We start from the raw sequence: 18313 nt of genomic DNA on the forward strand, positions 1-18313 counted from the left end.
GGTGTCCCACTCAGTGATCAGTGATGGTTATCTTAGTATAGCTATCAATGGCTATCAATCACTAAGCAGAACCACCCTGGCATGTCGCAGCATAAAAGGAACAAATATGTAAGTTACAGAAAAAAGAATCTTCTCCCAGAAAACTTTATATTAGTTTGCTCAGCTCTTCTTGCTCTATAACATCAGAGTTTGCATTTTTAAACCTAACATTGGAACAGATACTCAAATGGTAATAGCTAGATTTTAGCAGTCCTATCTTCCAATATTAGAAATCAAGAGTTGTAAAATAAATATTTTGCTTCATTATGAAACCTGCAATGAGGCACAATATTTTTTATATATTATCAACAAAGATGGAAACACTTGAGGGAAGACTCTACACACATACGGAAGAATAGAAACCATCAACAACACCCACAAACAATTTAATTTCACTTTTCTGATTTGGGAACACAGTTGGGGATGTTCTCAAAGTGAGAGTAAACAGGGATATGAATATGAATGGAATTGTTGCCAAATTGTGAACAAACAGAAAAATAACATTTTTAAACTTAAAAAATTAAATAAGACGGAGGGGTGGGGGGGGATATCCACTCATCTAGGGGAACGACTGGGGATCGGATGGAGGTATACCAGACCCCATCTGACGCCTTTTTCTCATGATCTGTGGGGGTTTCATCACTGAGATAGAAGCCTAATTTGTTTCATGGGAAAACCCCTTTAAAGGCTGAAAATGTATGCTGCAGCATTTGAAGTATGAAATAGGGTTTTATTACACTGGACAGGATATTAAGAGGATGCAAAGGATTGGGTAAAAAAAAGTTTGATTTTCTACCAAATCTGTTTCACTGTTATCCACTCTCAAGTTGCCAATGTTTATACATTTCTAGGAAGAATGTCAACAGAATAATGAAAAATAAGACAGATCATTGAAAATTGTTATGGAAGCCGACAGCAATAGCCTTTTTATTAGCAGAACCCATATTTCTTGTAACCCATCATCATAAAACATTTCATAAAAGCCCATATACACTAACCTCCAGCTGATGATCAGTCTTTATCAAAGCCGTCCGTGCCCTCTGAAGTGATCCATGCATTAATTTATGAAGCCTTAAAATCAGCTTGCGCAGTCCCATTTGCTTTAATGCCTTGTCCACAAATGGTCTGTATATTGAAGTCAAACAATCCCTACTACATCCACCCTCATGACTGCACTCGGAAGTCACCCAGCACGAGTCATCCTCTGACACGTACTTGTCCAGTTTATGAAAGTGGCTATCCTCTTTTTTAAAATGAACCTTTGACTTGTTGTTTGCATTACTATCAGAGCCCCGCCTGGCATCCAGCATATTATCAATCCCATCATTTTCAACTTCACTTTCCTCTGTACAAGTTCCTGAGCTGTCCGTGCTCATAACCCCTTCCTCTTCCATATCATCGCCCTCTTCTTCTGGCCCGTTTGATGGACGGGGTGAAGATATCTCAAACACTGGCCAGCCAATGTCCGAAAGATTTTTTATACCCAAAACAGTCCCCATAATCCTGAGCTTGTGATTCAGGTCCTTGGTTATATTAAGCCATAAACAGAGTGCCTGCACTCGTGCTTGAAAGTCTTTTGCAGCATATTTCTCATAGTCTCTCTGAAGAGCTTGTAAAGATGGGTAAAGTGCCTCAATATACTCTAGGAGTTCCATTATCTGTTTCACTTGCTCAAAGGAGACTCTTTGTTTCTGGATGTGGTCATGATAGCTTAAGTGACCGCCTGGAACAGCTTCATGAGAATCCGCACACGTCCCAGAGAAAGCCCCATTGAGATCTTCCCCATTGCTGACAGAGGGTAGTCTCCCATAGTTGACTTTAAAAGTTAGTATTTCATTGATGATTTCTGGTATGGCCTGTCGGGCTGTGTACAGATACAAGTCTTGGTCATTAATACTGCGGCCAGCATGCCAGGCTTGTAGCTCTAGCCAAAAGAGTTCATTCGATCTATTAAACCATGTCGAAGAGGTGTTTTCCTGGCCCCTCTGTTCCCTTTCCTTTTTTTTTGAGACTGAAGTAAGCTTAAGCAGAAGACGGAGAGTCTCAAAAAATTTTAAGCGGTCTGCCGGACAGTCTGTTCTTGAGGTCTGTCGTGTTGTCCTGGAAATAGGAACAGGCACAGACACTGGTAGCTTGGCATTGCTGCAGCCAAGGCTGAGGTAAGGCTTATTAAGATCAACATCTGCTATGGATTTTTTTGGCAAGGATCCACAGCCTGGATCCAGCATAAAGGAACATTGCACATTTTTTTTGTGATCTCTTTCCGTTGTCCGGAGCGTTGCTCTGTTCTTTTTTTCTTGGCGATAGCTGTGATCCTCTACATTATCAGAACTTTTACTTATTTCTTTTGAAGGTGTCTGGTTTGGTGTGCTCATCTTTTCTGAAATGTAGACAGGGGAAAGTTACATCTTTCCTAAAGTAATGCTTCAAGTCCTCATATAATAAAGCATTTACACATTGTAGTTTTAAAAATCCAAAAGTATACCGCTATACCAAGCACATAAATGGGAATAAGAGTTCATTGACAGTGCACATCTGTTATCTGCCATAGCTATACAGTATTCCAGGTTTCAGGTTGGTAATGGCCTAGGATACATACGCTTGAATCCTATCGAATTGTTATAGCGTAACAGCCTTAGAACAGTCTTAGAACTGTGTGTCGTATGAATCAATTGACAAGTGAACACTACTATATCCATTGTCATCTGAGTTTGTCTGTAAATACTCTGTCACTGTGCAGTGGTAGAAGAAACCCATTAACCAGTTCTCAACTTAACTATCCATTTACAGGAGGAATAATAGAAGATCATACAGAAAGGTGTTTCAGAATCATTATTTCACACAGTTCTTATAAAGCAGACATGTCTAAAGCACCAAGAAGTTCTTTTAGCTGATCCTAGAGTTAGGGCTCTGCCCACAAAAGTGAAAAACAGCCAATATGCAGTCAGATTGTTCCTAGACCCACAATGGCCAATCGTATGTCAATGTCTTTGGCTGCATGTTCTTCTTTAGTGCTGTATATTAAGCCAACTATTACCTGAAAACTAATTCTGCGTTTCCTATAAACACCAAGATCAAAACAGTAATATTTTAACCATAGTATACTTGTATATTTAGAATAAATTTTAAGTGTCCCAAGTCTTAAAATATTACATACAACCTTGGCAGTGAAAGTTAAATGCAAGTGAAACCTTTTTTTTTTTAATTAAATTTCCATTAAAAGAATTGTAGCTTAACTCGCTGTTCCTCAATGACTGACCTTTACATAAAGTCCGATTGACAGGCCTCCCGGTGGAGTTCCGCTGATGTTTGGTTGACATACGTTTCATCTGTCGGGGAGTGCTGGGAGGAGAGGTACCATAGAAGGTTTCAGCATTTGATTCATCCGAAAACTCATCAGCTTCACAACCCAAATTGTCTCCAGCAGCATTTTCTGTTTTGCGCATGTGCCTGAAACACAGAGGGCAACTTTAATACAATGACTCATAAAACAGAAAGACGTATGTTCATAAGATGATGGCAGACAATGTTGTAGAATATCATCTTTCGTAAGGTTGAAAAAGTGAATTTTAACTATTGTTGGACATTTTTCAAATGTCAAAGCAATGTCAAGTGTTTTATAAATGAAAAATGCATCTTTTTCAGCTTAGAAATTTCAATAACAACATCTCCCAGCTCCCAGACTACAGTACATTGTCTGACGTAAGTGCCATAAACAGACATCACAATTAGTCAACCCTATGAAAATGTTTACAGGTAAAGAGCAATTGATCTGTTTACTGTCAGCAGCTACACCAAGCAATGGTAAAAACAGGCAAAAAAAAAAACATGTCAGCAAACATCAAATCATCAGTCCAGTCTGAACACAGTCGGTCGGATGTGTCACCGTGAACTCTGTCTCCTCTAAAAGTTAAGCTCTTTGGCTTGACATAACATGTGAATGTGTGTAGGTAACATTCTAATCATTTTCTTAGAAAACAGCAAAACATAATTTTGAGTGTTTTCCAAATAAACAATTTTTTTCAGGACATAAAACTAACCTCCCATTCCGTATAAATTTACTTGGAAAACAGCACACGGCCACATAAGGACAGATTTCTCAACCCTCAAAATTCATCAAATGCCACATTTGAAATCGATTTCTACACTACAAGTACAAGAAATGGGGACATGCTCCCAAAAATATGCAAAATTATGGAGCAATATTCACTCAAACTAAGCCATCTAAAAATGAGATGAAAATTTATATTAAAACTGCCCAAGATTGATCAATCAGCATCAGACCAAAAAGTTTTTAGCTCATCCATATCCCATCCATTCCCGAGATTTGAGGTGTTAAAGCGGAGTGGGGTTTCCAGTGAGTAGCTACCATTAGACCGCAGGCGCATGTTCAATGTGAATAGTGTAGCCGAGCTCAGTGAGCCTCACTTCACTGTGTATGCTCTTAAAGGAAACCTACCACTTGTAGTGGCAGGTTTCCGATGGCAATACCGGGCACCAGCTCAGGGTGAGCTGGTGCCGGAGGTTATTTTAGTTAGTGTTTTAAACCGCGGTATCGCGGTTTAAAACACTTTTTAAACGCTATAGCCGGCGCAGGCAGGTACGCGCTCGGCGCTTACCGTGCGCGCGGCTACATAGGAAGTGAATGAGAGCCGCGTGCACGGTAAGCGCCAAGCGCGTACCTGCCTGCGCCGGCTATAGCGTTTAAAAAGTGTTTTAAACCGCGATTTAAAACACTAACTAAAATAAGCTCCGGCACCAGCTCACCCTGAGCTGGTGCTCGGTATTGCCATCGGAAACCTGCCACTACAAGTGGTAGGTTTCCTTTAAAGGACACCTGTCATCAGGTCTCTGTCACAATTTCTGTCACCTCTATCTGTTGGAGCAGCTCACTAGGATCCCATCCCAGCCTTTATGTAGTTATTTCATACATTAATCATTGTAAAATCATCTATTCTTTATTATGTAAATGAGGCTGGTCACATGGTCAGAGGCAGTGATGTCACCCCTGTTACCCCTCTCCTCAACCTGCTCAAGTCTATGTGTAATGTATAGTAAAGTATTGCTAGTGTGTGTGCTGCATCTGCTGACATGCTGCATCCTCCTAGTACACATGTGTGAGACACAGACATCAGCTACACAAGTACCTGACATGTTCTGCTATAACATGGCTGCCTGGAGCTGTTGTATCTCTCCTATAAACACACAGGCTGCAGGGGCTGTGACCACCAGCAACAGGAAGCACATCATTATACAGCCTCACATCATTATACAGGCTGTCAGTCATGCACTGGGGGTGTGGCTGTACCTCCCACTCATGAATAAGCTGGACAGCTTGCATATGCTAATGACTCATTGGACATTTCACAGGTCATTTGCATACAGCTTTAGGACCTCATTGCTTAGATTTACAGGCATGTAGAGGGACAATGAAGGGATAGAGGCAATGCTTTCTAATGGCAGTTTATGAAAATATATTTAGATTAGGGGGGTTATTTTGCCTGACGGGTTCTCTTTAAAGGTAACTTGTTACCAGGGACCTCATTTTCACTAAAGACAAGTCCATTACAGTTGCATTGCAAATATGCCTTTCTGTTTTCTCCAAGCATTTGCATTACAATATAAGTGTGTGTTATAACTTATGACATCCTAACTGACTCCTCTGTGTACTCCTAGGGGTTGGGCTTTGGTTTGGATGCATTTTAAAAATAGTCTGTGCCGCAGACTCCTCAACTCCTGGCCCACACCTTTTTGCTCCTGTACAGCTCCTCCTTCCTGCTCCTTCACAGGGCTCACAGGTTGGAGAGGGAGGAGCTTGCAAACATACATGCATCCCCCATACAGTCCTGTGAATGTAGCCTTAATGTGTATTCAAATATTTTCCAGTGGTGCCAATGCAAAATCTTTACAAAACAAAACAAACTAATCATGCATTAGAACAAATGCTGGACTCTGAGGCTAATCTTTAACAGAATAGACAACCGGTCAATGGTCCAAAAACCAACCCTGTAGCACAAAACAGATGAACACTTTTGTTTTACTTCCTTCCAAAGTACAATGCTCTCTCCCTGGAACCATCTGTCATGTATGAAGGGTGAATAGCTATTCATCTTTTCATCCCTGTACAAAAAAATAGGGACTAGTGCATAAAGTCACAGGTATAACCAGAGGAGTTGAAGGGTGCTTTACTTGCTTTTAGCCTTCCCAGTCCTAAAATATCCCTCAGTTTTATTGCAGAAAAAACAGACAATAAAGATGGCTTATATAACCACTGCCACATAACCATGCAATAGAGGTGAACTGGCCCTAAATAACAAAAACTTCCAAGCTAATGATCCCCTCTCATTCATTGTAGCTTTATGATCTCACCAGTACACACTTTTTTTTGCATGCAGTTGTCATTATTTCTTGCAAAATAAAACATTGAGTTCCCTCTATTCACAATAATTACCACTTCCAGCAGAAGAGGGTGGAGTTCGGATATACTTAAGCCGAGCTTGATACAATAATAATACATTTATTTCCTATTTTGTTATTGACCCATTTTAACTAAAATCCATTCATGTAAACATTATTATGTTTTCATTTGAAGATGACATTTGGAACACGGCAATGAGATTCAATATTTGGCAACTACTTCAAAAGGCACAACCCACTACAACCTTTAAAGTGGCCCAAGAAATGCCAGCAGTATGCAGCTGCCTGGATGGGTGTGCCAGCCACAGTGGTATATCCCTGCAACTAGAAATATAAATGGTGCATGTGCTAAATTTCTGCTTATGTGCAGCTGTAACCTTTACAGATTAAGGCTACCTGAACACAGAGAATATTATGCACTGTTTTTCTGTGTGGATTTTGTGTTCAGAAATTCTGCTGTATATTACAGTAGCATTAAAGCAAAGTACAGGATTGGTTTTTTGACAGTTGTGCAATGCAGAAAATCAATGAATCAATGGCTATGGCTTTGCATTTTTCATGTGCATTTTAAGAAACTTGTGGATTTACATGCAGTTTTTCCAGCATGACACCCGCTACGTGTGCAGATAGCCTAAGGCAGTGATGGCGAACCTTTTAGAGACCGAGTGCCCAAACTTCAACAAAGTCCCGCTTATTTATCGCAAAGTGCCAACACAGAAATTTAATTTGTGATTTATACTCCCTTCTCTGTCCAAGTTTTCATTGATACCAGCACCTGAGGCACCAATATAGCAGAAAATAGTCCCAGGTAGAGCTGTCACTTTAAAATACCTCTTTGCACAGCAAGTCCTGGGCTGTCTGGGACTGCAGGAAGATACCTGGAGTCATCTCTGGTGATGGCCTGAGTGCCCACAGAAAGGGCTCCGAGTGCCACCTCTGGCACGAGTGCCATAGGTTAGCCATCACTGGCCTAAGGGATATACATTGCCAAAACAACTACATACTTGAGTGGCAGCTGCATTTCTATCAGTATTCAAAGGTGCCGCTACTACACAATAGTCAATTTCTAACATCAGCGTTTTCCATTTTCATATAGGACAATGAATCTTTAGGTTAAAAACACAGTTTTGAATATTTCATACTTGAGTAATTCAGTGTTGAGGCATCAGCCCATTCCACAGATGTGCAGAGTAATAAATGAACCAGCACTGGTTTCTGTACAGAAGATTCATTGTGTAGAAACCTTCCTACAACAATGAGTCATCCATGTCTCCACCCCAAGCAGAGAGTGTTAACAGTAAGCCTAGCAGAGAGATACTGATCTAATACAAGAGAACTAGGGGAAGAAATTGACAAAAATATTCCAAATAAAACAGCATACAAAAAATTGGGATCTGCCATAGTGTTCACAAAACTGTGCGTGATAAATTTTCTGAATGGATACAAACCTGACTGTTAGGGCTTATTCAGACAGCGTGTTCGCTGCAGAAATGTGGTGCCTCGTGTTCAGTCTCTATCCACTGATATCACTGAGGGACTCTGGAAACACCCCCCTAGAGCCCCTCAGGCTCATACGCATACCGTATATTCCGGCGTATAAAGACGACCTGGTGTATAAGACGACCCCCCTACTTTCCTGTTTAAGATATATTCGCCGTATAAGACTACCCTTTTTCCAACGCATACAAAACACCGGTAAAAATTTTTCAAAAAACAGATTTGAATTTAACATGGTCCTTTTTTTAATTTAAATTCTTATGACATGCAGGTATATAGCAGGAAAACTGTCGCTCATAAACATAAGGCATACAACAACAACATTACCATCGTCCATTTTACTGTAAATGTTACCATACTGTACCTTAAATTTTTATTTTATTAAATATTCCATGCCATGTACTCCGAAGCGGGAAAAAAATTCCAAATGCAATGAAAAAAAGCATTTGCGCCATTTTCTTGTGGGCTTGGATATTACGTCTTTCACTGAGCGCCCCAAATGATTTTATTTTACTCTTTGAGTCGGTACGATTACGGGGATACCAAATTTGTATAGGTTTTATAATGTTTTCATACATTTACAAAAATGAAAACCTCCTGTACAAAAATTATTTTTTTGATTTTGCCAACTTCTGGCGCTAATAACTTTTTTATACTTTGGTGTACGGAGCTGTGGGTGGTATCATTTTTTGCGAAATTTGATAATATTTTCAATGATATCATTTTTAGGACTGTACGACCTTTTGATCACTTTTTATAGATTTTTTTATATTTTTCAAAATGGCAAAAAAGTGCCATTTTCGATACCTGATGTGTTTATGATTTTTACTGTTTATTTATATTTATGTCAGTTCTAGGGAAAGGGGGGTGATTTGAAATTTTAGGTTTTTTTATTATAATTTTTTTTTTTTTAACTTTTTTTTTATTTTTATTTATACTATTTTTCAGACTCCCTAGGGTGCTTTAACCCTAGGTTGTCTGATCGATCCTACCATAAACTGCCATACTACAATATGGCAGTATATGGGGATTTTACTCATTCATTACAATGTGCTATCAGCATATTGTAATGAAGGGGTTAAAACGAAATAGCCTCGGGTCTATGCAGCAAAGACTTACCGGCTATGGAGAGGGCTCAGCCCGTGAGCCCTCTCCATGCAGCGCGACCCGACCGCCGCATTGAGTACACGGCGGGCGGTCGCGATTACCGGCGTATAAGACGACCCCAGAGAAGACAGAAGATTTTTCTGTCTTCAAAAGTCGTCTTATACGCCGGAGTGTACGGTAATTGTAAAAGTTTAGAAGGAAATAACCAATGTATAACATATGAAGAAGATTACCATAGTTACAGTGACTGGATCTATATGTAAGTGTCCCTGGTTTATCATGCTAGATTTTGAAGGTAGTTTTTCCTCAAGTTCAAGTTTTTTGTTATACAGAATAAATACTATAATCCCCTTCCCGCCAATGCCCTCTTTTCGATTTTGCGATTCCATTTCTTTGCTCCCCATATCTTTTTCATTTTTCCATGTACAGAGCTTTATTTTTTAAAGATTTAAATCTTTTGTACATAAAAAAATATTTTCTATTTTTGCCTAATTCAGAGGCCAACAGCTTTTTCACACTTTGGTATGCGGACCATACCACATTTTTGCAGTGTGTACTGGCATATTAATTTAGATCAATTTGGGACCTATATGACTGTTTGATCACTATTTATTCAAATATTCATCAATGGAAAAATGGGGAAAAGTGGCAAATCGAAAATTTGGGTGCTATTTTCCGTTTTGGTGTTCAACGGCCGGGAATAATCTTTTTTATACCTTGATAGAACGGGCATTTTGGGGCGCAGCAACACCTACATTTACTGTTTGTTTATTTTTATATGTGATCTAGTGAAATGGGTGAGATTTAAACTTTTAATTCTCTTACATTTTTAATTTAAAAGAAATTTTTTTAACCATTATTTCAGACCCTCCAGGGCACTTTTAACCTGCAGGTTCTGATTGCTAATATTATATACTGCAATACTACTGTATTGCAGTATTTAGCAATCTTACTGCTGATCTCTAATAGCCTGCTATCTGCTGGCTATTAGAGATCATTACACATGGCAAATCTACAAGTCTCAATGGAGAGGGGGAGGAGGGGGGGGGGGGGGGGGAGTGCGCAGGGGGAACTTGCCAGCACCCATGGAATGGCGAGTTAGGTGCCAGACTTGTTTTTTGCGGGACATGTAGTAACTTGCGCCAGTATCATTCTAAAGCAGATATGTTTTTTAAATCCCTTTTTATTGCATTGTTTTGGGGGATGCAATAGGTACAAATCAGATTTTTTTGGTGTTTTTTTTCCAGTGTTCATCTTGCGGTTTCAATAATGATTTATTTTTATTCTACGGGTGATATGTTTTCAACCTTTTTTCACATTAACACATAAAATGAAATCTAAAAGGACACCTAGTCCTGTCACCACTACCTGTTAGAGCAGCTCACAAGGATTCCATCCCAGCCTTTATCTAGTCAATTCATACATTAATCATTGTAAAATCATATATTCTTTATTATGTAAATGAGGCTGGGCACATTGTCAGAGGCAGTGATGTCACCCCTGTTGCCCCTCCCCCTGCCCATGTCTCTGTGTAATGTATAATAAAGCATTGCTAGTGTCTGTGCTTTACCTGCTGACATGCTCTGTCCTAATACACGTGTGAGACACAGACATCAGCTACACAAGTATCTGACATGTTCTGCTATAACATGGCTGCCTGGAGCTGTTGTATCTCTCCTATGCACACACAGGCTCCAGGGGGTGTGACCGCCAGCACCAGGAAGCACATGGAGGAGCCATTACACCATTATACAGACTGTCAGTCAAGCACTGGGGGTTGTGGCTGTGCCACCAACTCATGAATAAGCTGGACAGCTTCAATATGATAATGACTCATTGGATATCTCACAGGTCATTTGCATACAGCTTTAGGACCTCATTGCTTAAGTTTACAGGTATGTAGATGGACAATGAAGAGACAGGGGCAATGCTTTCTAATGGCAGTTTATGAAAATATATTTAGTTTAGGGGGTTAATTTGCCTGACGGGTTCTCTTTAATGGGTAGTTTTTATTCATTTATTATTTTTTTATTGAATAACATTTTTTTTTAACGTTTCTATTTCATCCACCATGGGACATGAACAAGCAATAGTCTGATTGCTTGATCATGATAATACCCTGCAATACCCTGTCAGCATTTAAACACCCACGATCGATGCTCTCTCCGACCGTGGTGTGACACTGGGGTGTCCGCTGTTAGTTACAGGGGACACCCAGTGTCTGCGTCTGATATATCTGATGTAAAGGACATCTACCATCATATCGACTTTCCTGCTCCTTTCAGACTTCTGTGCATGCAACTCTTGTTATTATAATCTTGGATGGCCACATTTTAAAGCAATACAAGTTTTTAAAATATGCAAATTACCCAAAGGCGCACATGTCTCGCAACACCTGAGCGCTTCATGGTATCGCTGGCTTTTAATTTATTCCTCTCTTCAAGCATCATGGGCGAGGCCACAAGGATCTTTGGTAGTGCAGGGCAGATTAAAAAGACGATCTCCAGCTAATTAGCATATTTTAAAAACATGTATTTCTACAAAACGTGGTTGTTTAAGATTATAATAAGAGTTGTATGCACAGGAGGCTGGAAGGAGCAGGTCAGTAATAGGAGTCTACCATCGGTCAATCTAATGGTAGTTGTCCTTTAAAATGCATCGTGTGAACACACCCTTAGGCCCCATGCAAACGACTGTATTGGGGGGCCGTGATCTAGCAGCTCAAATCGGGGGGGGGGGGGGGGGCATCAATTTTTTGGCGCAATCACAGTAAAAAGCCACATTTTTTCTGCAAATAACCTCCAGTCCAGGCGTAGACAAAGGGCTGCTTAAAAATGTGAGACTTTTGTGCGAGATTAATCCTTAAAAAAAAAAAAGAAAAAAATTCCCAAAAACTAGACACACGTTTCCAGACTTAAAATGGGTATTCCCACAAAGACACATTTCTTAAATAAACCCATAAACAAAATAACACATTCTATAATTCACTGTTATTAACAAAAATACAACATTCCACAGATATAAGTCAAACCTGTCTCTATCAGTCCTGGTGTATAAAATTTCGGTTGCCACAGGATCCGACCGTAAATCTTCAGATTTTTATGGTTGTGCACGGCAAATTCTGCTCATGAATTGCACTGGGTGTAATATGCAGCTCATGGATCTCATCATCTTTCATCTCTGATCTGTCTCATCTGTGCCAGATACTAGACATTGTGTTCAGAAGCTAATTGAAGGCGTAGATAAACCTGTACCCTGATAATCTAACCACATTGCCAGCACACAGCATCTCACAGCACTAGAGGGATCATGAAGTGTCTGCTTAGAAAGTCCCTGTCCACACTGGAATTTGACACTGACTATCACCGAGTTGTAGGAGCCAAAACAACAATTGAGTAAACAGCATAACACCAAGTAAAATTGTAAAGTAAGGAGTTAACAACTATCTTTACTGTGTAAATATAACTAGGGGATTCAAATTTGAGAACTATCTTTTATGTGCAAACCTCTAAGATAAATGTCCCCTATGCATTTTTTTTTATTACTCCAAGATTACCCTTAAATAGTGCCAGACTCACTAAATTACACCAGTGTCCCTTTTTATGTGCTCTGGGTGTCTCTCTAAGCAATTTTTATATCCTAATGAGCAAGTGACATTTTAACAGAACATAATTAGGATTTCGTGTCAGTGAAGAAAAATGCATGTACATCACTCGCCAAAGTCTCTGTCCCAACAGGTTTAACACATGGTGCTACTGACAGTTGTAAAGGTAATTTCCTTCAGACCAAACTAAGGTCAAATGATCTACCCCAAACAAGAACTTGCAATGACTGCAAAACCCAGACGTGTTAAAAGAATACCACAGTATAAACATGCTCTGACAAGACATCATGCAGTAAAATTAGGAAGCAAGCAAGCAACCAACTGGCCGAAAAACACTTAAGAGTATCACACACGTACAGTATATATATCTAAAATTGGGACTTAATTAACCGTTAAAACAATGCTGCATGATAGAACACAGTAACATAACTTCATGAACAGTTAAATACATAGAGGGACATTTATCTTTACTCTACAAATTAGCAACTCACATTTTTGGGTTTGTTTGATTTATCTAAAAGGGTGGTGTCAGAGTCGGTGGTGGGGAACCACTGCGGGCGATGACTTAGGCTGGTGCCACACGTGGCGCTTTTGTCTGCGTTTGTGAACGCAAACGCAGACAAAGTCGCGCCCACCGGGGCGGGCCTCGGCCCGATCGCATCGGCGTTTCTATGGAAACGCCTGCGATCGGGAACGAGACGCCGGTGTTTCGCGTTAAATTAACACGAAACACCGGCGGCTCGTTCCCGATCGCAGGCGTTTCCATAGAAACGCCGATGCGATCGGGCCGAGGCCCTCCCCGGTGGGCGCGACTTTGTCTGCGTTTGCGTTCGCAAACGCAGACAAAAGCGCCACGTGTGGCGCCAGCCTTAAGCCTACAGCTGGGAAAGGAGTCTAAGAGGCACCCGGTATTCACCAGAGCCTACTGAAAAGCGGGTTGGACTTGCTGCAGTGTGGTACCACCAGGTTGCTCCACAGGCGCGACTTTGCCCACGGTGGTGGCCAAGGCGAGATACAGAATCGGTAGGCAGAATCAGAGCCCTTGTCAGGCAGGAGGCACAGGATCAGAGTCGGGTCGTAGCAGAAGCTCAAGACAGGCGGAAAGGAACGTAGTAGAAGGTCACAACGGATAATACTCAGAAATCACTACTGGAATGCTTTCTTAATGGCAAAGATCTGGCAGGGGGCACAGGAAGAGTCAGGCTATTTATTAGGACAGTGGCTGGCCAGCAGCACTCAGTGGCGTGCTGGCCCTTTAAAATTTACAGAGCAAGCGCGCACGTGCGCGCCAGAGCACGGGGGTCGTCGCCAGAGCGAGGAGAGTTGAGTGAGCCTGCAGCCGGGTTGCTTGGGCCGAGACATGGGTCGCAGGAGCACCTGTGACAGGTGGGAAATATGGCATCCAAGTCTGTTGGGTTATTTTGTGATATTGCTGGGTGGATGAAAAAGTTTAGAGAAAGGAAAACAATGTGATAAATCCATTCCTTCATAGTTAGAAATGTGAGCTAGAGATAAAGGGGGTAATTTATCTTAGTCTGATGCGCCTTTTGTGGATGTATTTTAGTGACTTTTTGAGCGCTTTGGGTTGTTTGCGCAATTGTTTCCGCCTTATTCCAGAAGTGTGCTGGAGCTCGCTGTGTAGCAGTGATCCTGGTTTGCACCTAATCGGTCTTTGTATTTCTCCTGCTTTCAGATGTTTGCGCCATATTTAACACCGATTTGTGCCCATATGGGCGCAAGTAATTGTGCAATGACACGCCAGTCCAGACCATGCTTGGTATGATTTGCACAACAAAATTGCGCCTTTTTCTACAAATTTACGCCTAATAAGGAGCAAAAAAAAAAATGTATTTGACAAAGACAAATCAGGTGTAAAATGTCAGAGTGTGAGAAGGGTCTCTCTACACAGACGCTTCATGATTCCTCTGTGCCATGAGATACTGTGTGCTGACAATTTGCTTATTTTATCAGGGTTTATCTACACTTTAATTTAGCATCTGGACATTCTACTAGCATCTGACACGTATAAAAGAGAAATAACACAAATAAGATGCTTGCCAGCAGGAAGTGCCTGAGCTGATCGTGTAATACAGGAGGGAGGGGCAGAAGGCAGAGAGCACTGCAGCATGGAGACAAGGGAAGCTATTTATGAGAAGAATCTGACCATAGAAGATTTATGGTCATATTCAGGCACAACCAAAATTGTATACACCAGGACAGATAGAGACGGGTTGGAATTATATCTGTAAAAAGCCCTTTTTAGAGCTAATCCTCATGTCCCTGCTCTAACATGTACAACTCCGGCTTCTCGGACAAGGGGGCGCAGCTACGAGGAGCTGCACACTGAAGATGGCAGGGTAGGAGGAACAAAGAGGCTACTGGGGTGTGGAGTAGCTGGACATGAGGCTATACGTCGCGGCTACTCCACGCCCCAGTACCCTCTTTGTTCCTCCTACCCTGACATATTAGGGCAATAAAAGGGCTATCCTCATGTCCAATGCATGCAACTACCACCCAATCTACCTTTATAGGTAGATTCGTGGTGGTAGGTTCCCTTTAATAATCTTGTCTTAGTGGGAATACCCCTTTAAGGGTGCTTTTAGTTAAAAGTTAAACCACATGTTGCTACTTACCGAATGCAAGCGTTTTAGTCAAAACTGATTGGCGTCCATGGAGGACTTTCTCCTGATGCACTTGCAAGTTTCAATATTTCTGAAGTATTTAGCTACAATAATTAATGAAACCATTACTAACAGATATCAACAGGCATTGGTTGTTGTCATGTACACATACAGAGGATAATACTCGGATCAATTATCGTCTGATATCTCAGCCAACATCCACATGTAACTCATGCATATTTCTAATCGAGAAAATGTACAACAAATAGACATGCAAATGAACACTGTATTTTAGTAAGGATTTTAAGAGTAAATTAGACACAGAACACACTTTAAGTTATTTACTGAAAGCAGGTGAGTTTTAATAGTTTGTACGGTAAAATAAGAAATAAAACTTTGCCAGATCAGGAGTGGTGATGTCTTGTTTGCTTTGAAGTTACCAGGGCAGCCCATCACTGGTTAGAAGTGACAGCACACAAAGTACAACACTGACTGGCCCCGAGTGCAACATACTGGAAAAAGGGAGTACATCTTTAACATAGTGCCCATTACAGGAAACCTACCATGAGGGATCTACCATCAGATCTACTTCTGGTGGTATAGTCCTCCTGCCTGCCTCTGCCCTAATCTGCAGTTTAGGCACAAGTGCCAGAGGCGCATGGAGGAGCGGAAGCTGGAGCCACTGTGCATACATAGTAGATCCATAGAAGTCAGCAGTGGAGGATCTGACGTTTCTTTGCAGGCTTGAGGACGAAAAAAAGCGCTCTGAGGAGGCATAAGGAAGTGGAACTGCTGAGGCTACTGGGGTGTGGAGTAGCCTGGGAAGGTGTAGCTCCATAAAACACATTGGCGGCACACCTACTGCTTGTGCGCAGGCATAAGGATGGAAAGAAGTGCGCTGAGGACGTGCAAGTACACGGCACTGCTAAGGCTACCGGGGTGTGGAGTAGCCTTAACGGGTTCCATGATTATTAACCCATTTACGACTGCCATACAGCTATATACGTCCTATTTGCACATGCCCCGTGCAAAAAGGATGTTTAAAGGAAACCTACCACTTGAAGTGGCAGGTTTCAGATGGAAATACCGAGCACCAGCTCAGGGTGAGCTGGTGCCGGAGCTCATTTTTGTTAGTGTTTTAAACCGCGGTATCGCGGTTTTTGAACACTTTTTAAACTTTATAGCCGGCGCAGGCAGGTACGCGCTCGGCGCTTACCATGCGCGCGACCGTGCGCGCGGCTACATAGGAAGTGAAGGAGAGCCGCGCGCATGGTAAGCGCCGAGCGCGTACCTCCCTGCGCCGGCAGTGGTAGGTTTCCTTTAACGTCATGACAGAGGCCTACTTCAAATGGCTATATCTCCTGAACACAATTCTTGTGTCAAATTGGTAAACAGTAGTATCTCCGCTTTAGATACATCAAACTAGAATCAGAGACATCTAAATTGCAGTAAAAAAAATAAAATAAAAATAAGTGATTTTTATATACAGCTTTCTATTTCAAATATTTCCAACTGAAACTTTGTGTGGATATATCAGATTATGTGAAGCATCCATACACAATTAATACATATATCATTTAATAAATATATCGATTCTCATGTTTAATATGACAAAAAATTGTGCTTCTAGGAGCCAAGGTTCAGGAGATATAGCCATTTGAAATGTGCCCCCCTCCAGCCTGACAGCTGTAGTCAGAAAGTTTAAGGAGCTGCAGAAAAGACTGAAAGGGGTATTCTCATTTCGTCATATTACTGATATTTTTTGCATGATATTTTTCCAATATACTTTCTTCATCAATTCCTAATGGTTTTCTAGATATAATATTTAAAGGGGTTGTCCGAGTTCTTGAAAAAAACTAAAAGTGGCCGGGAGAGGGCTGCTTAAAAAAAATAAAGTCCTACTTGCCTTCCGGTGCCCTCCAGTATCCAGCGCTGCTGTCACTCCGGTCCGGGCGCCATGTAAACAAACATGGCCGCCGGAGCAGCACAGGACTCAGTTTCCGGCCGGCTGTGGCAGGGTACGCCTATCCGTCCCTATACACAGCATTGTGTATGGGGTCCGGAAGGTTGTCTGGTCCAGTCCAGCGCTGCTCCGGCGGCCATGTTTGTTTACATGGCGCCCGGACCGGAGTGACAGCAGCGCTGGATACTGGAGGGCACCAGAAGGTAAGTAGGACTTTATTTTTTTTAAGCAGCCCTCTCCCGGCCACTTTCAGTTTTTTTCAAGAACTCGGACAACCCCTTTAATTCTAAAGCAAGCTTCTATGTTTACTACCAGTGGACAAAAATCTGACCATATTCACACAGGTGCACAGCACATTAGTATCAGGGAGTAATCAGAGCTGTGTGATATGATTAGCCACGCACATGTGTAACCATGGTCAGATCTCTGTCCACTGTAAATAAACAATGAAGATTTCTATAGAATGACTGCAAGCAGAGATCTAGGAAACTAGATCAGGAATTGATACAGAAAGTATAATGGATAATCTTATAACTTTGACTAACTATTAACTTTTCATTATACATACAATAACATTTATTTAAAAAGTATTGCTCTTATCCCTTTCCATGGCTGCAATGTTACAAAATCTGTTACTAAACTTTTATCCAACTTACCTGATGTGAGTCATTCACACTGCCTAAAGCCAATGAAGCCATGCATATTCATGAGTTACTTGTACTGTTCTGCCTCCTTGTTCCTGATTGACAGGTCCCTGGGCTATGATATTCTGCTGTATGGAACATTGAGACAGAGCTTATTGGGCACTTAAAGTCAAGTGACCAGGATGACATCACCTAAGTTCCTCTTACATCTGCAACATCTACCTCATGTGTGTATCTGATTACATAAAGTCACTGCTCTGATTTTATGTTAGATATATGCATGGTGTAAAGTTTTCTAATGTTAGAAGGTAAAAGGACCTTGTGAGGTCACCCTCGTCACATGACATGCTGTAGATGAGAAGTGTTAGAAAGCAGGACAAACCTTCTCTGATGCCAGGGTATATAAAATAAAGTTACTTTA

The 18313-nt window shown here is 41.2% G+C and overlaps 1 protein-coding gene across 5 annotated transcripts in view; it reads right to left on the bottom strand.

Moving 5' to 3' along the window:
• MAP3K4 (mitogen-activated protein kinase kinase kinase 4) overlaps positions 1-18313 on the bottom strand; it is a 67709-nt gene that overhangs the window by 39580 nt on the left and 9816 nt on the right. For 4 of the 5 annotated variants that reach the window (XM_072141308.1, XM_072141307.1, XM_072141309.1 and 1 more), the window contains 2 exons: positions 3299-3489; positions 1038-2419 (listed from right to left, as the gene is read on the bottom strand). In XM_072141308.1, coding sequence (XP_071997409.1) covers positions 1038-2419; positions 3299-3489 — 1573 coding nt within the window. Of the gene's footprint in view, positions 1-1037; positions 2420-3298; positions 3490-15297; positions 15390-18313 lie in introns of all 5 variants that reach the window. The other variant, XM_072141310.1, reaches the window with a different exon arrangement.

This window comes from Engystomops pustulosus, chromosome 3 (genome assembly GCF_040894005.1).
Source record: "Engystomops pustulosus chromosome 3, aEngPut4.maternal, whole genome shotgun sequence".
NCBI lineage: Eukaryota > Metazoa > Chordata > Amphibia > Anura > Leptodactylidae > Engystomops > Engystomops pustulosus.